This window comes from Prionailurus viverrinus, chromosome C1 (assembly GCF_022837055.1).
Source record: "Prionailurus viverrinus isolate Anna chromosome C1, UM_Priviv_1.0, whole genome shotgun sequence".
Lineage (NCBI taxonomy): Eukaryota > Metazoa > Chordata > Mammalia > Carnivora > Felidae > Prionailurus > Prionailurus viverrinus.
The window spans coordinates 149,136,579-149,159,023 of NC_062568.1; the positions used below are offsets into that span (position 1 = coordinate 149,136,579).

General features: G+C 38.9%; 1 protein-coding gene and 1 pseudogene across 3 annotated transcripts in view; one reads left to right on the plus strand and one right to left on the minus strand.

Moving 5' to 3' along the window:
* The window catches only part of NEXN (nexilin F-actin binding protein), a 48,735-nt gene extending 26,579 nt beyond the window's left edge, over positions 1-22,156 (minus strand). For all 3 annotated transcript variants that reach the window (XM_047869733.1, XM_047869731.1, XM_047869732.1), the window contains exons 1-2: positions 22,032-22,156; positions 400-478 (exon numbers count right to left, since the gene is read on the minus strand). In XM_047869733.1, coding sequence (XP_047725689.1) covers positions 400-426 — 27 coding nt within the window. In that variant the 5' untranslated portion in view covers positions 427-478; positions 22,032-22,156. The remainder of the gene's footprint in view (positions 1-399; positions 479-22,031) is intronic.
* On the plus strand, positions 15,729-15,894 carry LOC125174122 (uncharacterized; annotated as a pseudogene).
* Positions 22,157-22,445: the final 289 nt, after the last annotated feature.

The following is a 22,445-nucleotide window of genomic DNA, read 5'->3' on the forward strand; positions in this document are numbered from 1 at the left end:
AGAAGTAGCTAGGACAGAGCTTTACCCGAGAGTGATTTTATTGCTTTCTCCTAAGAGTATATGTCAAATCTGGGTGTTTTTTTTTTAATACTAAAAAATAACTTCTAAGATTTATCAAGGTATTAAAATTCTATTCAAGATGTTAGCCATCACTTGCATTTCACTATCATTTACAGATTTAATAATTATGCTTCCAAGATTAGAATCCAAATGAAAATACTGGGCCCAAGACCGGCCTGTGAATTTTAGCTCTTACATTTTATATCTTGACACTATGTCATTATGAACGTCTGGATATGACCTTTCCACAAAGCAACTGCCCTTTAAGCAGTTCTACAGTCAATCCTGTTTTCCCCCACCCTTTTTTTTTTTTTTTTTTTTTAAAGGTTTGAGACTTACCTCAGCCTTTTGGGAAATATCATTCATGTTTGCTCTATGTGGTCTCAGGGTGATTATGGAGCTTTGTATATTTTTGCACCTGAAAAAATACATTAGTGTTGTATAAGAATTTTTAATGACTTAATTTTTCATATTCTATGTATTTTTGTAAACAGAAACAGCATGTTAATTGCTCCTCAAAAAATACTGACACAATCCAGGCCAGTAATAAATTGTGGTAACCTTCAGCTCCTTTGCCCAAGATTCAGGGTAAAAGAGGGTACAAGGTGCATGGTATTAAAAGATCCTTGTAAATTTATGGCCCAGAATAGCTTGGTGAATGTATCAAGTGTACTTGCAAAGAATTTGTGTTTGACAGTTACTGGGTGTATTACTCTGTAAGTATCAACTAGGTCAAGGTGGTTTATCGTGTTATTGAGATCTTCTGTGTCTTTTTCTTTTGGTGGCCCAGTTATTCTATCAGTCTTCAGGTATGTGGGATTGTCTAATAAAGGATTCTTCCTTTAATTATGTCATTTTTTTCGTGTAATTTCAACCTCTTAAGTGCATATGCATTATGATTATAACATCTTTTTGAATTGACTCATCAGTACGAAATTTCCTTTTTATCTCATTGTCTTGAACTTATCTAATATTAAAATAGCTGCACCAACTTTCTTAAGTTTAGTCTGTATGATGTATATAATTTTCTAGCTATTTACTTTCAACTTATTATTTTATATGTACACTGCATCTCTTGGACACAGCATATAATTGGACCTTGTTTTGAAAAATCAATTCTGATTTAAAAAAAAATTTTTTTAATGTTTATTTTTGAGAGAGAGCAGGGGAGGGGCAGAGAGAGGGAGACACAGAATCCGAAGCAGGCTCCAGGCTCTGAGCTGTCGGCACATAGCCTGATGCGGGGCTCGAACTCACGGACCGTGAGATCGTGACCTGAGCGAAGTCGGACGCTCAACCGACTGAGCCACCCAGGCGCCCCAAGACTACCATTTTACTATTTGTTTCTTGTTCGCCCCTTTTTTTCTTCCTCTATTACTCTTTCCCTGACTACTTATGAACTATTTGAGTAACTTTTAGAATTTTATCTATTGGCTTTAAAAAAATTTTAATAGCTTTACTACGGTATCACTGACATACAAAAAAACTACGCTTTTAAAAAGAGCAGGGGCGCCTGGGTGGCTCAGTCGGTTAAGCGGCTGACTTCAGCTCAGGTCCTGATCTTGCGGTCTGTGAGTTCGAGCCCTGCGTCCGGCTCTGTGCTGACACCTCAGAGCCTGGAGCCTGTTTCAGATTCTGTGTCTCCCTCTCTCTCTGACCCTCCCCCGTTCATGCTGTCTCTCCCTGTCTCAAAAATAAATAAGCGTTAAAAAAAAAAAAAGTGCACAGTTTGGGGGTGCCTGGGTGGGTCAGTTGGTTTCGGCTCAGGCCATGATCTCATGGTTTGTGGGATTGAGCCCCACATCAGACTCTGCACTGACAGCACAGAGCCAGCTTGGGCTTCTCTGTCTCCCTCTCTCTCTGCCCTTCCCCCACTCATGCTGTCTCTGTCTCTCTCAAAATAAACTTAAAAGAAAAATTTTTTTAAAGTGCACAGTTTGATAAGTTCACATATGTATGTACCTGTGACACCATCACCACAACCAAGATAATATAAACATTACCCCCAAAAGTTTTCTCAGATCCCTTAACTCCCCCCTTTTCTTGCTTCTCCCACCCACATCCCCAGGCAGGTATATTTTTGGTCACCAAAGATTCAATTTTCTATAAATGGAATCAGTATGTACCATTTTATCAGGCCCCTTTATCCAGCGTATTTTGAGATTCATCCATCAATAGTTGGATCATCAATAGTTCATTCCTTTTTAGTACTAAATATTATTCCATTGTATGAATATACCACAATCTATTGAATTGGTTGAATACCACAGTTTGTTGAATATACCACCATTCATTTGTTGCTGGACATTGGGCTGTTTGCAGTTACTATTACAATGAAGCTGTTATGAATATTTATGTGTAAACTTTTGTATGAACATATACTTTTTTGAGTAAATAAAGTATAATGGCTAGACCTTATGGTAGATGTATGTTTAACTTTTTAAGAAACTGACAAACTGTTTTCTAAGTGATTGTACCATTTTGTCTTCACACCAACAGTATATGAGAGTTATACTTTCTCTATAGCCTCACCAGCACTTGGTATGGGTCTTCTAACTTTTAGACATTCTAAAGGTGTGTAGTGACATCACGTTATGGTTTTAATTTACATTTCCCTAATAATTAATGCTATTGAACATCTTTTCATGTTTCTTTTCTACCTACAAATATTCTTTGGTAGAAGTATCTGTTCAAATCTTTTGCCCATTTTGTTACTGGGTTATTTATTTTCCATTAACTTTTGAAAGTACTTTACATATTCTGGATACAAGACCTATATCAGATGTATGATTTGAAAAGATATTCTCCCAGTCTTTGGCTTGTCTTTTCATTTTCCTAACAATGTCTTTTGAAGAGCAGAAACTTCATTTTGATAAAATCTATTTTGTCATCTTTTTCTTTTATAGTGTGTGCTTTTGGTGTTGTACTGGCTTAACCCACAATCACAAAGAACTTATCCCATATTTACTTCTAAGAGGTTTATAGTTTTAGGTTTTGCATTTAGGTCTTTTATCCATTTTGGGTTGATTTTTGTATATGGCAAAAGTTCACTTTTTTGCAGATAAACAATTTTTCCAGGACCACTTATTAAAGAAGACATATCTCTCTGATGAAATGCTTTTGCATTTTTGTCAAAAATCAATTGACTATGGTGGGTCTATTTCTGGACCCTCCATTCTGTTACATCAGTCTCTCTCTCCTGATGCCAATACCACAGTATTTTTTTTAACTCCAGTCACCGTGTCATATTCTTGATTAGTGTACTTTATCATGAGCCTTGAAAAAATTAGTGTAACCCCAACTTTGTTCCTTTTCAAACTTGTTTTGACTATTCTAGGTCCTTTGTATTCACATATAAATCTGTAAATACTTCTGTATTTGTTGATGCTATTGTAAATGATGTTATTTTTTAGATTTCAATTGATGATCATTTGTTACTGGTATATAGAAATATAATTTATTTTTGTATTCTCATCTTCTATCCTGCTACCTGGCCAAAGTAACTTATTAGTTCCATTGGGTTGTTTTTATAGATTCCAATTGATTTTCTACATAGATGACTATATCATCTATGAACGCATTTCAACTTTTTCCCTTATAACCTGTATGTCTTTTATTTCTTTTTTTGGCCTGAAGGTTCTGGATAGAACCAAAGTCAAATAGAAGTAGGGAGAGCAGACATATCTGCCTTGTTCCTGACCTTAGGGGAAAAATGTTTAGTCTTTCACCATTAAATGATTTTAGCTACAGATTTTTCTTAGATGCCCTGTATGAGATTAAGTTCCTTTCTATTCTTATTGTGCTAGAGTAATTTTAGGAATGGATGTTGGATTTAATAAAATGTCTTTTCTGTATCTATTGAGATAATCTTATGTTTCATTTTCGTTATAGTAAGCTACGTTAATTTATTTTCAAATGTTAAATCAACTTTACATTCCTAGGAGAAACTGCATTTGGTCATGATGCATTATCCTTTTAACATACTGATAAATTCAATTTGGTAAAATTTTGTTAAGAAGTTTTCCATCCATGTTCATGGGACAATATTGGTGTGTAGTTTTATTTTTTTGTAACATCTGCTTTTGTTAATAATAATACTGCTCTCATAGAATGAGTTGGGAATTATTTTGTCTTAATTTTCTGTAAGATCTCATGTAGAACTGATATCATTTTTTCTTTTTTTTTTAATGTTTATTTATGTTTGAGAGAAAGAGAATGTGAGTGGGGGAGTATCAGAGAAAGAAAGAGAAAGAGAGAGAGAGAGAGAGAAAGAGAGAGAGAGAGAATCCCAAGCAGGCTCCATGCTATCAGTGCGGAGCCCAATGAGGGGCTCAATCTCATGAACTGAGATCATGACCTGAGCTGAAATTAAGTGTCACACACTTAACCAACTAAGCCACCAAGTGCCCCTATATAATTTTTTCCTTAAATGTTTGCAAGAACTTTCCAGTGAAGCCATTTGGGGACTAAAGTTTTGTCTCTGGGAGAAGACAATATGATGAAGGTAGATGGGATGTGATTCCATGTAATTATTAACAAGGTCCTAACTTTTGTTGTTCAGTGGGTCTGTGGGTGCTTATTACATTATTAACAGTACTTTCCTAATAAAAGCAGGCAGTACGTGACTATCTGTCATTACCAAGGTTTGTGAGTAATCTAATTCTATGTGCCTGAGATAAAACTAACCAGTAGTTCTAGTCTTGATCTCTTACCTAAGTCACTCTATCATATCTAGAGTTACCTATTAGATATTTCTTCTTGTATAACCAAGAGAACTTATCCTTCATTCTCATAGCTTCTCAAACCTTAGAGTTATTTCTGGTTCATTCTTCTTTTAGATCTCCTAAATTATGATAGACTGTCAAGATTTGTGATTGTTTCTTTCAAATTTGTTCTTATATATTACTTGACTATTTCCATTGTCCTCATAATACAAGCCTTTATCACCTCATACTTTGATTACAACAATTTGATAATCAGATCTAAATCCAAATTTCAATTCTGTGCTTCCTGGTTAGGATTAGATAACATATGTAAAAAACTCTAGAACAATACCTAACATTAGTAGGTATCAAAAATTTTGATTGATTTCATCACTCATGGTCTCCCTATCCTTTTTATCCTCTTCAGTAAAAACGTACATTTCCCTGCCAATTAGCATACATTAATATATTATTTGTGTAATCTAAAAGAGTAATTAATACCAAAGGGTATGAGGAAACTTTGAGCAATCTCACATAAATTGATAAATTTAGCTGGATTAATTGGCCAGAGGGAACTTGAAGGAGCCTTTTTTTGTGGCAAAATGAAAGAAAATTCTGTCGTTTGGTGACAGTGAAAAATTACCCTGTCAAGAGTAGTCCTGGAGAATAAATGACTCAGCTAGCTTCTTCATCTAATTTTTTTTTTAAATCTTCAAATTATATCTTGACTTATTTATAGATTCAGAATAAAATAAGTTTAATTTTTAAATTTAATATGAGTAAAACCAGTTAAAATCGTTTTTTAAATGTCATTTCAGTACTCTGAGCTCTCATTCTGAAAGTCTGTGAAAATTTGAATAGTACTAACTTTAACTTTTTAAATTAAAATATGAGCAGACAATCTTTTGCTGAGTTTGCTCTGTTCTGCATTTTGAGGATAAAAAAGTTGTAGCAAACTAAGTTTGTTAGCTTTTTGTCTTATAGAATTGTCTTTTAAGATGTAGGTTACAAACCAATAGGACTCATATTTCTAGTTTTATAGAGATATGAAAAAAATTCAGAGAAAAAATTCAAAATCAAGCAGGCAAATTATCTATTGGATTCCTTTATAATTTTTTAAAGGAATTTTTTTAATTCCTGGTAGAAACAATATTACATTCCAATTGCTAACTCAGTTGTCTTTCTGTGCTAAAGTTAAAGGTATGAATTTGACTATGTTAGGTTTATTGACTTCACAAGAAAGAACTCTGTTCCACAGTCATTGATTGTAATGTCTTATTAAAACCAATTATCTCGGGGCACCTGGGTGGCTCAGTCAGTTAAGTGTCCGACTTTGGCTCAGGTCTTGATTTCACAGTCCGTGAGTTCGAGCCCCACGTTGGGCTCTGTGCTGACAGTTCAGAGCCTGGAGCCTGCTTCGGATTCTGTGTCTCCCTCTCTCTCTGCCCCTCCCCCAGTCATGCTCTGTCTCTCTCTGCCTCTCAAAAATAAAGAAACGTAATAAAAAAATTCAAAATATATAAAGAATTTCTACAACACCAAACAAAACAAAAACAATCCAATTGAAAGATGGGCAGAAGACCCAAATAGACTTTTTTTTCAAAGAAGATGTACAGAGGGTCAACAGACATATGAAAAGATGTTCAACATCACTAATCATCAGGGAAATACAAATCAAAACCACAGTGAGATATACCCTCACACCAGTCAGAATGACTAAGTATTAAAAGGACAAAAAAAAAACAAAAAAACAAACAAGTGTTGACAGGGAAGTAGAGAAAACAGAACCCTAATACACTGTTGGTGGAATTGGAAATTGGTGCAGCCACTGTGGAAAAATGGTATGGAGGTTCCTCAGAGAAGTTAAAAACAGAATTGCCATATGAACTAGTAACTCCACTACTGGGTATTTAATCCAAAGAAAACAAAAACACTAATTCAAAATGACATATGCACCCCTATGTTTATTGCATCATTATTTACAATAGCCAAGATATGGAAGCAGCCTAAGTATTCATCAATGGATGAATGGATCAAGATGTGAAGATACACACACACACACACACACACACACACACACACAATATTGCTCAAACATAAAGAATGACATCTTGCCATCCGCAACAACATGGATGAGTTTACAGGATATTATACTAAGTGAAATAAGTCAGAGAAAGACAAATAGCTTATGATTTCATTTATATGTAGAACCTAAAAAACAAGAGAGTAAGGACACAAATCCAATAAACTTTTATTTTTTTTTAATGTTTATTTATTTTTGAGAGAGACAGAGACAGAATGCGAGTGGGTTAGGGGCAGAGAAAGAGGAAGACACAGAATCCGAAGCAGGCTCCAGGCTCTGAGCTGTCAGCACAGAGCCCAACGCGGGGCTCGAACTCAGGAACTGTGAGGTCATGACCTGAGCCGAAGTCGGATGCTCAACCGAGACACCCAGGCGCCCCTCCAATAAACTCTTAAAAGGAGAGAACCAGTGGTTGCCAGAGGGAAGGCGGATGGAAGGATGGGCCAAATACATAAAGGGAATTGAGAAGTACAAACTCCCAGTTATAAAATAACTAAGTCACAGAGACAAAAAGCAATGCATAGGGAATATAATAAATAATACCGTATAACATTGTATGGTGACAGATGGTGACTACACTTATCATGGCAAGCACTGAGTAATGAATAGAATTGTTGAATCAGTATGTTGTATACCTGAAACTAAAATAACACTGTATGTTATTTACACTTCAGTTTTTAAAATTTTTTTTTTCAACGTTTTTATTTATTTTTGGGACAGAGAGAGACAGAGCATGAACAGGGGAGGGGCAGAGAGAGAAGGAGACACAGAATCGGAAACAGGCTCCAGGCTCTGAGCCATCAGCCCAGAGCCCGACGCGGGGCTCGAACTCACGGACCGCAAGATCGTGACCTGGCTGAAGTCGGACGCTTAACCGACTGCGCCACCCAGGCGCCCCTACACTTCAGTTTTTAAAGTTACATATACAAATTCAATCTTGTCATAATTTTTCATAAACCCTCTCTCATACAAAAATTTGCAAACCTGTGTATTTTTACATTTAATAAAAGGGTAATACAAATATATTTTGAAGTCTTCCAAAATATTCTACTAGAGCTTTTGTTGTTTAAGGATTTTGTAGCAAAATATTCAGGATTATAAATATATTCTGATGACAACTTCTCAGTTAATTGTTGATTTTCTAAGCACATTAAGAAGACTGTGATGATGGAGGAAGACTGGAGTTAGAACCAGAAAACTTCTACTAGGGTTTCTGTTTGGGTTGTTTATTAGATGTATGGTCTTGGGCAAACCAGTTTACTTCTCTCAATTTCAGTTTATATAAAACTATATATATAATATGTACATATTATATATAAATTATATAATTATATAAGTTATATTTATAAGTTTTTATATATTTATGTAAGTTATAATTATAGATGTTATATATAACATATAAGTTATATATTATTCTATAAAATATAATTATTAATTATATAATTATTATATATTATATAATTATTATATACAGTTGTATATAAACTGAAGTTGATATATATAATATATATAAAATAGGAATAATGCTTTTCTCATTTTCTCATTATATTTCTCATTATATTGCCCATAAAATGTACAGTTCTCTCCTTCAGAATGTCACTACTACACCTGACATTCTCAGCCACTCCTTCATTCTGAAATCCTTTTCACTCAGCTCCATGACACCATTCTCTCCCTGTTCTTTCGTGTCTCTAACCATTCCTTCTGTCTCCTCTGAGGACTTCTCTGCCTCTCTCCACCTCTTCGGTGTTGTTTGCCCATGTTTCAGTCTTTGCCCTTTTCTTCTTACTCTAAACTTTTCCTTCAGTGATACACTTTGGCCCTTTAAATTGCCTCATTAGCTTCATCTCTGTCACACCTTCCTCCCACCCTATCACTCACACTGAAATATTGACACACCTCAAGCCTTTGCACAGCTACCTCCCTTGGCTTAATGTTCTGCCCATTCCCTTACCTCTTAGCTAACTCCTACTCATCCTTTAGTACTTAGTCACTTTTCTCCAGGAAGTTTTCCTCGACTCCACAAGACTGGATTACGTGCTTCTCCTATGTGTGTTTCCATATCACCTCCATACTTACATTGACTGTATCATTTACCACAATGTATGGTAATGAACTTTCTTGAATACCTCTTCTACTAGAATGTGAGCTCTTTGACAGTAGAGACTGTAATTTATGCACGACTGTATCCATAGCCCATGGCATTTGCCCAGCATAGACCTACATAATAATTGTTTGCTGATAGGTAAATCCTGCCAAGTCCAAGGTGAAGCACTTTATAAACAGTTAAAGATTACTGTTCTCATCACTATCATTATGATTTTCATTATACAATAATGGAATACAATATAAATAGAATACACTATTTATTACACAAATACTTATTAAGCATCTGCTACGTGCCAGGCACTCTGCTAAGTATTGAGAAATACAACATTGAATAGACAGACGTTCTCCCAATTTTCATGCTGTTAATAGTCTCTTGGCCAAAACCCTCAACAAAAGCCTTGGAACAGGATTTTTAATGGTCCAGTCTGCTTTACTATCTACAAACACAGGTGGGGTTCTAACATCAATCATCTGATACAGAATTGAAAGTAAGCATACACCATACCCCAACCTTCCAGTCAGATGCCTAAGATAATGACTTCTATTCTCAGACTACTTTTTGCACTTCTCTTAATTCCACCCAGACTTTGACCTGCACATCTGATAGACTTTATGCTCCTTTCCCAGATTACCATGGATTGGTTCCTTTCCAGTGCCTACCTCAATTCCTATAAATAAGAAATTATAATGTAAAATAAACTCCAAAAGGCATCATGGAAAGATTTTCAATATACATGTAGTAATCATCAAAACTGAGAAGTCTAAAACATCCCATCCCTTTGACCCAACTTTTATTTTCTTAATGAACTGTCTGTACTTATTTTAAAATCTGCTCTTGGACATTTACAGAAGATTTTCAAATTAATCTTTTGGGAACATACTGTCATATTCCAAATATCCACTCAATCTTAGACTCATTGATTACTGCCTCCCACTTTCATGCTTTTTATATGCTATTAGTCAACATTTCCCCTACTAGCCTATAAACTTGTGTGGAATTTGGGGTGTCTCAGTTAGTTGAGCATTTGACTTCAGCTCCAGTCATGATCTCACTATTCATGAGTTCAAGCCCTGCATCGGGCTCTGTGCTGACAGCGCAAAGCCCACTTCAAATCCTCTGTCTCCTACCCCGTCTGCCCCTCCCCCTCTCGTGTGCATACACGCTCTCCCTCTTTCAAAAATAAAAAATATTTTTAAAAAACTCATGTGGAATTTGCAGTTTTATTTAGAGCAGAGACCCCAGGCCTTCCTTTAACTACATATAATTATGTAGCTAAAAGTATTCATATATTTAGTATTCACATGTATCAGTCATTTTAATAAGCCTACAAAATGAGGGGTGCCTGGGTGGTTCCATCAATTGGGCATTCAACTCTTTAACTCAGGTCATGATCTCAGTTGGTGGGTTTGAGCCCCCTGTCGGGCTCTGTGCTGGTGACACAGGGCCTGCTTGGGATTCTCTCTCTCTCTGCCCCTCACCTACTCTCTCTCTTTCAAAATGGATAAATAAAAAAAACCCTACAAAATTCAAAGTACTCACTTTAACAGTTTTCCCTTCCTCAGAAACCTGATAAACATTTTTGAATTATCAAATTTTTTCAAGAGGTACTAGAATTCAAGTGTGGTGAGTACATAAAGTTACCTCAGTTTCTACAGGGAAGCTCTTTTAATGTGGTTTCTTTAAAGTTCTTAACTGATACATATTATCAGAATAATGATTTTAAGTATACATTATTAGTAAAATGAGGTTTAAAATGTTCTGTAGTAACTTCTAGCCATGATTCCTTTGATTTATAATAGGGTAACAGTTTGCCATTCTTTGTGTTTCCATCAGGCTCACCAGGCTGCCTCCTCAACTACTGCATCCCCTGCCCCTCTGTGCTCCTTAACTCTGGTCCGTCACTCCAGCTCTGAGAACATTACCTGCATAGTGCATCACAGATCAGAATTAAAATTCTCATCTGGGTCTGTAGGTCTTCTGCAGGCTTCCTCAGGCTTCCTCAGACCTGGTTTCCCTTATCTTTTCCCATTCCTTCAACCTCCCACCTAACAAATTTAGTCAATAGCCTATTTCCACCTCCAAGATAAAATTTCTATACCCAACGCGGGGCTCAAACTCACAACCCTGAGATCAAGAGTCACACGCTCCTCCCGACAGTCAGGTGCCAGGCACCCCCTTCCAAGATTTTTTTTTTTTTTTGAGAGTAAGAGAGCAGGGGAGAGGGGCAGAGGGAGAGAGAGAATTCCAAGCAGGCTCCACATTCAGCGTGGAGCCCGACACAGGGTTCAATCCCACAACCCCAGGATCATGACCCAAGCAGAAATCAAGAGTCTGACACTCAACTGACTGAGCCACCCAGGCGCTCCCTTCCAAGACAATTCTTAAGCCACATTTTTTTTTTTTAACCAATGAAGTACTTTCCCAAACTAATCATAATAGAAATGGTGATTTTCTCCGCTAAGCCCTAACTAAGCATGAATGTTTGCTCTCCTTCAGTCTCTGACACCTCTAAATGTGCTTAGGTTTCTAGGTGTATCTGGCATTTAAACTTTTAAATTTTTTATATTGTTAAACACCCCCCCCCCACACACACACACATCTAAGAAATATCAGTCTAATCTACTTTAACTTTTTATTATAAAACATTGCAGACATCTGCAAAATTAGACTAATGTACTCTTATATAACCATCAAAAAGCTTCAAAAATCACCTGCTTTTTCCATTGTCCTCAGCAATACAAAATCTGTTTATTTGTTACACCAGTGCAGCATGACACATAAGTGATGACACTTTTCTGATGTTTTAAACCCTACTTCAGCTGAAATCACTACATCCTAGGCACCACAGAGTACATCCTCCTGTTCCCTCAGAATTAGGCCCAGAATAACACTTGCCTTTTATTCTCTCTCGGGAAGACTTTAAAGTAACTACTTAAAGAAAATCAGTACATTCTCAGTTGATTAAATCATTAATAAAATTAAGTTACATATACAAATAAAATGTAAGGATTTTTTTAAAGCTACAATACATCGCAGGAAAGACTTGGAGTCTCTACACTGAATGAAGGAGAAGAGCCGAAACTAACAACTGAATCCCTATTATGGGGCCACACAGTAGGTGGTTTACACATGTTATTTCCTAGATTTAGAGGTTATGAGTGTGATAGAATTACAAATAAATGGGAAAAGATGGAATTAGCTGAAATGAATATTCATTCGCTCAAGAATTATTGAACATCTTTCTGGGGTGCCTGCGTGGCTCAGTCGGTTAAGCTTCTGGCCCCGGCTCAGGTCATGATCTCATGGTTTATGAGTTCGAGCCCTGTGCCGGGCTCTGTGCTGACAGCTTGGACCCTGGAGCCTGCTTCGGATTCTGTGTCTCCCCCTCTCTCTGCCCCTCCTATGCTCATGCTCTGTCTCTTTCTCAATAATAAATAAACATTAAAATATTTTTTGTTTAAAAAGTTATTGAACATCTTTCTGCAATGTGCTAGATGCAGTGTAAGGCACTACATATACAAAGATGAATAAAATCTATCTTTTTATGGAGCTCACAGTGTAGATGGGATGAAAGCTAATTACCGATATAACAAGGCTAACAATTTTAGTTAGAAAATGATTCATTTAAATAACATCTGAGGGGCGCCTGGGTGGCTCAGTCGGTTAAGCGTCGACTTCGGCTCAGGTCACGATCTCGCGGTCCGTGAGTTCGAGCCCCGCCTCCGGCTCTGTGCTGACAGCTCAGAGCCTGGAGCCTGTTTCAGATTCTGTGTCTCCCTCTCTCTCTCTCTCTGACCCTCCCCCATTCATGCTCTGTCTCTCTCTGTCTCAAAAATAAATAAACGTTAAATAAATAAATAAATAAATAAATAAATAAATAAATAACATCTGAAAGTGTAGGAATGCATATAAAAATAAGTTTTCTGATGTTAAAGAAAAATGCCTCCAGTAGAAGACAGGCTATAAATTAGAGGAGTGGTTTTAGAACTTTTTGAGTTTAGGACTAATGTCTGGATCTATTATTGAGAAGCCTTAGAGAGCTTCTGTATGGATTTTATCTATAGATATTTAAAATATTGAAAATTAAAACCCTCTACTCTCATCCTTTGTTCAGTGTAGAGGCTCCAGGTCTTTCCTGCGATGTACTGTAGCTTAAAAAAAAATCCTTATATTTGGGGCACCTGGGTGGCTCAGTCAGTTAAGAGGGTAAGCATCTGATGTCCACTCAGTTCACAATCTCGTGTTGAGGTCAGAACCCCATATTGGGCTCTGTGCTGACAGCTCAGAGCTGGGAGCCTGCTTCAGATTCTGTGTCTCCCTCTCGTTCTGCCCCTCTCTTGCTCATGCTCTGTCTCTCAAAAATAAACATTAAAAAAATCCTTACATTTTATTTATATATGTAACTTAATTTTATTAATAATGTCATCAAATAAGAACTTACAATTTTTTTGGACTGGTTACTTCAAAGTCTTCCCAAGAGAGTCCTTTCAAATAATAAACCCATTACATATCAACACACACATTTTATGACAGTAACTATTTTTCAGAATAAAAATAGTAAGAGTGGCATTGTTTTACATTTTTTGCACACCTCTAATTCTGGCTTAATAAAAGGTACATTCTCATACCTTCTTCTGCATTTGAACTATTGTGACATGTTGTTTTGATTGAAGTATTAAAGATATGGCCTCAAAAAATAAAAATAAAGATATGGCCTCATACAGATGCATAATTGAAAAAGGAAGAACTTTATGGGCCCCTAAAGGGTATTGGATATTCCCAGGAATTCTAAAACCACATTCTGAGATTTGCTGAATTACAGGAAAGAATGTTCTATCAACTCACGTTAGTTCTTTCTACAAAGGGAGTAGTTGGACTGAGTACCCCCTCACTGTTTTAGAATGCTAAATGAAGTTGTTTTAATAACTTAATTCCTATACTCAGTAACCTGAATACTAAAGGATTTGGGGAATCTCACAGTCTTTTCCTAATCTAATCTATTAAGTGACTTTTCTTCCGCTTGCTCAGGCAATGCAGTGTCTTTGGCCACCTTAAGGGGGCAGCAGCAACACAACGATTCAGCCTCGCTGCACTGTTGTGTTAAAGATCTCAGGCAAGCCAGATGAATTGTTATCAAGAATGAGTAGAGAGAAAACACTAAAGGACAAGGTTAAACATGTAGCTCATCAACAAGAGCTTGGTCATAATAAAGAAGGCTGGGATGATGAAGGGATTTAATGATGCCAGTCTAGCATATTAATCATTCATGTTAAATTAAGACAGCTAAATATTCATCATAGGTTTCAGAGAGAGTATCACAATACTACCATAGCCTATAGCATATTATGATAGGATTTATCAAAAAGGTTGCATTTTTCTCCGAATTTGACATATATGGTCTGTATTAATGATACAGTATTTTTGTGAGAAGGAGAACGTACTTTGTAGTAGACATTATGCCTGGCAATGGGATACTAGACACTATGCCTGGCAAAGGCTGTATGAAACAGCCTTTGAAATCAAATAGCTTTGTTGGAAGAAATAGATGGGACCGCAACTAGTTAATGCACAACATATTAAGTGCTATAATAGCAGTATATACACAGAGCTGTAGAAACATGGAAAAGTTGTGGAAAAGACAATGGTGGGATAAAGGAGGGGCTTGGGACTAAGGAACATTACACAGAGATAGTGACATTTGATTTAGACCTTGAAAGAGAAATAGGAGAAGATAAATAGGATTTCACACATTCAGACAAAAGAAGCAACAAGAACAAAAACACCAATTGCCTGACGACCTGTTGCAAATTTGGGGAACTATAAGTTACCCAGCAAATATATGGTGAAACTAGAACAACAGGCGGGGCACAGACTGGGAACATTCCTAAATGTCATATTAAGAAAGTTTAGACTTGATCCTATAGGCAATGAGGATCTAGACAGGGATTGTTTTAAAGCAAGAATGTGAATTGGATACATAGTCTAGAAAGAAAAAGCACTCTGACAGCCATGCAGAAAATTGAGGTACACGGAAGAGGACAAACACAGTGATCCCGGCAAGAGAACACCTGAATTAAGACAGTGGCATTACAAATCAAAAACTGGAACAGACATTTTAGCAGTGGAACTGACAGGACATAGTGACCCATTCATGCCCTTATTTAATACGTGTTCATTAAGCTCCTACTATATGCCAGGCACTGTCCTAGGCTGTGAGAGATGAAAGTGAACCAAAAGACAAAGTCCCTGCTTCCAGGGAACTTACCTTGTAGTGGGGCCACTACTGCAAGAGCTTTGGCCACTTAGATTTGGAGAGGGAGAGGAGAGGAGAGGCAAGGAATACTGTGAAGAATTAGCTTGAAGTTTCTAGTTTGAGCAAATGAGTAGACAGAGTTACCATTAATTGAGATTAAATCTGAAAATACATTTAAGGAGTCAGAAAATGAGCTCAGTTTTAAATAGGTTTTACTACCTGTCAGAATGACATGGATTTTAATCCTGGGTGGCTCAGTGGGTTAAGCATCTGAATCTGGATTTTGGCTCAGGCCATGATCTCACAGTGAGTGTGATCGAGCCCCTTGTTGACAGCATGGACGGAGCCTGCTTGGGATATTCATTCTCTCTTTCTCTCTTTCTCTCTCTCTCTCTCTCCCCTCTCCCCCCTGCAATCACTCCTGTGTGCATGCTCTCTCTCTCAAAATAAAAAAATAAGTATTAAAAAAAAAAAAGAATCAGGATTTTTAGAGCTCATTATACAAAGACTTTAAAGATCAGCTTTGTGCAGTGGCAGGATCGTAGCCAATGAGGGTTATCCGAAGCACAATTATTGCTAATTGAAAGATCGTTTAGTCCAGTCCCTTCACTTATCATACAGAAAAAGAGGCACAGAGACTCAGTGACTTATCTGAGGTTGCAAATGTTCAGCTGCAGGTTTCTTGACTGTTACTCCATTACTTATTTTATCATTCTCCATTTTTATCTAATTTTAAAGTATGTGAAATATATGTGTATATATATAAATATATACACATATATATTTATATACATAATATGCTGGATGGGTAATACTAATATTGGTATCAACAGGTACAGCAATTAGTGAGACAGGCTTTAAGACACTTTTGAAAATGACTTAATAGCCTGATAAAATGTGTTTCAAGAATAGAGTATAATTTGGAGCTGTTATAAAATAATTTCCAGGTTGAGTATTAAGGTATGAAGCTCAAGCTGTGAGACAATATGTAAATCTCATAGTAGAATATAATATTAAGTACATCAGATCTAAAAATATTCATGCTAATGTTTCTATTCTAGAATTTCATTGGATCTATGCTTGACCTCTATGTTTTCTAAATTAATTTTCCTTGACTTTTTTAGATATTCAATTATTTCAACATAGCAAATAATGCAGGAATCAAGAAAATAATTTTAAGTTTATTCATTTATTTTCAGAGAGAGAGAGAGAGAGAGAGAGAGAGCGCGTGCGCACAAGCAGGGGAGGGGCAGGGAGAGAGGAAGAGAGAGAGAATCCCAAGCAGGCTCTGCTCTGTCAGTGCGGAGGCTGACCCAGGGCTCAAACCCATGAACCACAAGATCATGACCTGAGCCAAAACCAAGAGTCAGATGCTCAACCAACTGAGCCACCCAGGTACTCCTTAAGAAAAGAATTTTAAGGGGCGCCTGGGTGGCGCAGTCGGCTAAGCGTCCGACTTCAGCCAGGTCACGATCTCACGGTCCGTGAGTTCGAGCCCCGCGTCAGGCTCTGGGCTGATGGCTCGGAGCCTGGAACCTGTTTCCGATTCTGTGTCTCCCTCTCTCTCTGCCCCTCCCCTGTTCATGCTCTGTCTCTCTCTGTCCCAGAAATAAATAAAAACGTTGAAAAAAAAAATTAAAAAAAAATAATAAAGTTTAAAAAAAAGAAAAGAAAAGAATTTTAAATCTTAGCTATCATTTATAATAATGGTTACATTGTGTTAATGTGTTATCTTCTTTCTCAAGGAACAGAATTGTCACGACTGACAGCTTTCAATCTGCATTTCATTAAACTCAAGTAAATTATTTGTCTCAAATTTTAAGAAGGTTTTAGAACACTTAACTATATACTACAATTAATGTTAAAACCTATCCCTTTACAGTCTTTAGAACAAACAACAACATTGTTTTGAGCTTCATAAAATGTGAGCCTAAATTTTATCATTTTTCACTTCACCAGAAATATATACTTAAATACAATATAACTTGGGGCACCTGGGTGGCTCAGTCGGTTAAGCATCTGACTTAGGCTCAGGTCATGATCTCATGGTTCATGAGTTTGAGCCCCTCGTTGGGACCATAGAGTCTGCTTCGGATCCTCTGTCTCCCTCTCTCTGTTCTCCTCTCGCTTGTGCACCCTCACGTGCTCTCTCTCTCTCTCAAAAAACATTTACAAAATACAACTTTATTACATTTCTTTAGTAAAGATGATAACTTTATACTTTAAAAATACTATAAAACCTGTGATAAGCCTTGTCACAATTCAAAAATGTTAAATTAGATCCTATTTTATCTGTTAGAAATAGATTTTTTTCTTCCTACCAATATAAACAATTCCTCACTAGTGACAAAGAATCTTATTTTCAACCTGCCTTGACATTCTTCTGTATTAATAAAGTATAATACTTTGCACTCATATGAATGTATTTGATAGTTTTCAGAGGGCAATCACTGTGCTAGGAGTACCCTTAAAAGCAAGAATGCTGCTCTATTCTTTTTTTTTTTTTAATGTTTATTTATTTTTGACAGACAGAGCATGAGCAGGGGAGGGGCAGAGAGAGAGACAGACACAGAATCTGAAGCAGGTTCCAGTCTCTGAGCTGTCAGCACAGATCCCAACACAGGGCTTAAACTCACAAACGTGAGATCGTGACCTGAGCCAAAGTCAGATATTCAACCGACTGAGCCACCCTGGTGCCCCTGCTCTACTCTATTCTTTATCCTTAGCATCTCATACAACTAGGACACACAGTACAAACTCAACTCATATTTGGAGGAGTGAATGAATGACAAAGAGAGAACAGGAAAATTGTCTAATCCAAAGTCAACCCAAATAAAACTTATGATTAACATCTCCCAAAAGAAGGCTGCTGGTAAGAATGCATGCATGAATGAATAGAAAACGAAGTAAAATGGACTGTATTTACATTAAACTAGGTCTCTTGAAAAACCAGAAGTTGGCTTCCAAAGCACATGGATGTGGTAATCTCTGGAGGAGAATGGGCTTCCTCACCTTCTCTGCAAGTGGAAATGGCCTTTCAAATGAAGGACACCGCTGAGAAGGGGCAGCCCCAGGCCCTGCCTACAAAGAAGGGGAGGATGGAAAGACAGAAGAGGAACAGTAGTTAACTCCCCTTTATGGCCAATCTCTAGGGGTCAAAAAACTCTCCTAAACATTTCCAGGAGGGGAAGGGATTAAGATTATTTAAGAGTTCCCAGAAATACCTACCCTATGCTTTCTGAAATCCCACCACTTAAAATCTTTTTACTCATTTTAGCTATCAATACATTGCCCCTTCCAGCTCAAATTGATCCTAGCAATTAGTGTCAGTGAATGTTAACCTGTTCTTCTCATTCCTATGATCACATTATTTAAGAGAAGGATTGCTAACCAAAATATATCTACACTTAAAGTCCGGATTCCTAATGCCAGGTCCAGACTTCCCATCATATCATAGCTTCAGACTTGCCCTCATACTTAGATCAGAAGACTCAAGCATACTCAAGCAGACGTCTAGGGTCAGGCAATGTAAAAGTAGTGGAAGTCAATGTTACGTAGTGTTAATTGACAGTTAATGTAAGTGAATGAGGACTAGTTGTAAAACAACAGGGAATGGAGGAGACAATGTCAAAAGGAGCCTGTGTACCCTGAGGGGGAAGCAACTACCTGTCCCAGGGTATTGTTTTGGTGCAGAAAGGACCCAGTTTTGCCAACATCCTCCAATTTTTCAAGAGAGGCTGGAAATCCAGGTTTTATTTTTTAAGCCTGTTTGTGGCTGTAAGTGGCTTCTGGCTGCCAATTTGTGGCCCCTGATCTAAATGAACAGGCAGCACTAAGAAAATGGAGAGACAAAGGGAGGCCTAGTTTGGCCTGAAAGGCGGAGGCCCAGTCAAAGGGGAGGAAAGGACAAGAAAGAGGCACAGAAAGGAAGGTGGAAGTCAAATTTCACCAACCTCAAAACGCGGCCCAGGGAGCTCCAATCTGTCTTCTAATCTGACAGCAAAAGGGAGGAGATGACAAGAAGAAAAAAAAAAAAAAAAAAGGAGGGGCAGGGAGAAAAAAAAAACGCTACTGATAGAAAAAGGAAATACATCAAAATGCTAACAAGACATGTGTTACATTTTGAAGGTCCCCTTTTCCATTCCTGATATTTTTTAACGTTACATTATTTTTGACAGAGAACGAGTGGGAGAGGGGCACAGACAGGGGGAGACAGAGAATCCAAAGCAGGCTCCGTGCTGTCAGAGCAAAGCCCGATGTGGGGCTCGAACCCACCAACGGTGAGATCATGACCTGAGCCGAAGTCGGAAGCTTAACATACTGAGCCACCCAGGTGCCCCTCCATTCTTGATAATTTTTAACCATAAATATGGTTATATTAAGTTTAGAACAAAAAACCCACAAATTTTACTAGAAGTTAAATAAGTTGGATTTCAGGGTAAAAATCCACTCATCACAGAGTGTAGAAAGTCTACGCTATGGTTAAGTCCAGCCAAACTATGCACTGAATACTTAAATAGAAAAAGAAAATATAACAATTCCAAGTGTATATAAATAATATGTAATTTTCCAATTATAAAACCAGAAGAGAACATGAAAAAACCTACACAGGTGATACAGACCACAAATTGATTAAGAACAAAACTATGTGAAATTGTTAAGAATGCTGTAGGTCATTTTCCCTCTAAATTATAAAACAGCTACCAAGATATTTTGTGTGTATATGCCTTACACACTAAAATATACTGCATCCTCTCTCCCATAAAAATGTTTAGACCTCTGCCCACCTACTACATACTTTTCTACATTTACTTCATTGTTTTCCTTCTTAGAGGCATGTGCTTTTATTTAAACAATACTTTTATTTGCCTTTAGGGTGTTTTGAAGATAACGGTAAGTTTTTTCCTTTTTTCCTAAATGAAGAAGTATGTCATTTCAGGTCACTTGGGTTGGAAGCAATCTAAATCCCCAATTAATCTCTTCCAAATATACATACTCAGTTTTCATTCTGTTCACAAATGGAACCCTAACCTAAATACTTCAAGTGTAATTTCAGGGGAAAAATACTGTTCAAAAGCCTAGATAACGCATTCCTTTGTTGATGCTAAATATAGTCATCTCGAGATGACACACATTTTGACAATGATCAGTCTTACATATCAAATTTTCAAAAATAGCACAGATTCCATTGAAGGTGAACAAGAAAAATGGCTCTTCACTACATCCAGCTGAAAAGGGATTTTGAAGTGTGAATCTTCCATTAAAACCGAATTTTGCCAATTTGAGGGAAACCGGATTTTAAAAAATTTTGTTGCAGTTTTTGCTTAGGGCTCCTTAAGGGAGTTGTTGTAGATAAAACACACAATTTCCCACATTTTTCTTTAAATTATTCCAAAGTATAAAAGATCTTCAAAAATAGAGGACTAACAGCTGTGAGGAAGAATCATAACTAGTTGTATTAAATAATCAAAGTTCATTTATACTAAACAGATCTCAAAAAAACAACTGTCCCTCAGTTTGATTAATTATGCATTTTCCACCTTGGCACACCTCAAAACTCAGAAGAATTTCAAAGACTTAGTGTATTTTGAGTTTTCTTATGGCAGTAATCCAACCTGTACGGGGGGGGGGGGGGGGGGGCGGTGGGAATAATGTGGTTCACTTAATGACGTGTGACTAAGATGGCATAAATACTCAGGTTTACTAATCGTACTACCCAACACATAGTTATGCTGTGACTCGCAGGCCAATGGGCCCGTTACACAAACTCATTAACAAAATTTAGCTGATGAATGATGCTCCCATGGCTTTGCTCATGGAACTATTTCTCATGGCTTACTTCATTTTTTCTACCTGCCTCTTTCCCAAGGACAGACATTTTGTTAGGACATACCCTTATGCTATTTTTACCTTGTTCTCGCTCGCTCTCCACCGCACCCTCCCCCCAGCTCTCTTTGTTTCGCGTTATGGTCCTCAAATAAATATAAAATGAAGGTGTCGAAGCCACTGCGATAATCATAACCTCTCAACTTCGTTATTTTCTTTACAAATGCCAGTAAATTCTTAGCACTGTAGAGCGTTCCACAGTTTACAAACAGTTGGAACGGCGTGGCGTTTTCAAAAAAGAGAGGACAAGGGAGGTCTACAGAGGTGACCACATTACGCACTCCACTCCAACTTCCCACTGTAGTTGCGCAACCCCAACATCCCACCTCGGACAAAATAGCCTCCAGAAAATACTTTGGAGGGAGGGGGTAGCTGATGGGCTGTTAAATCACATATTACTCCCCAACCTCCGCAGGGACGCACCAGAAAGGATTTCTCTTAAAAACAGCAGGCATCGCTGGCGGCGACGGAGACCGCTCCGGGGGCACGTGGTGGGGGGGGGGGGGGGGGGACGCCACTGAACTTGGAGCCTGCTTGGACCCCGAGGGGAGAGCGAGGGGACTGGCACCCACTGCGCTCGCGGAGGGCCGTTCCCTGCAGGAGTAGGGAAGGCACCCGAGCACCCGAGTTCCGTGCCGACAGGGCACGGGCGGGGCTGAAAGCAGGGGAGCGGGCCGAGGAAACCGCCGCCAGAGCCCAAGGCCGGCTCGCGCCGCCAGAGGCGCAGACCCGGGCCGGCACCCCGCCGAGTCCGCAGGACGCGGCTCCCTCGGGCCGGGCCGGGCGCGCAGCCACAGCTGGCCGCAGCCCCGCGCGCTCAGGGGGCTGCGGCTCAGCCCGGCGGCGGGGCGCGTCTTCCCGCAGCCCCCGCCCCCGCGGGGGACCCGACACCTCCGTGTCCGCCGCCCCCGCCCCACGTTCCCCGACTGCTCTCACCAGCCCGGAGCCGACGAGCAGCGAGTGTCCTCCTCGCGCGCGGAGGGGCTGTGCGCGTCCTGCGCCTGGGTGCGGGCAGGGGTCTGGGCGCTCCGGCCGCTGCCGCCGCCGCTCCGGCCGCTGGGAGCCCTCTGGCCGCCGCCGCCGCCTCCAGCAGCAAGTTTCCATAAAAGTCCTGGTGCGCAGCCTGTTCCCGCATTCCAGGCGGGCCCAGCGCCGGCTGCAGCTGTTCCAGAACACCAGGCCAGTTCCCCCAACCCCCACCTCCGCCGTAGCGCCCGGAGGGGGGTGGAGTGTCGAGGAGGGAGACTGGAGAGGGGCGGCGGCTGCCAACTTTCCGCCAGAACCTGCCGGTCGCCCGAGTCTGGGTCGCCGAGCCTCTCACCGGGGTTCTGGCCTCCACCTCCCGGCAGG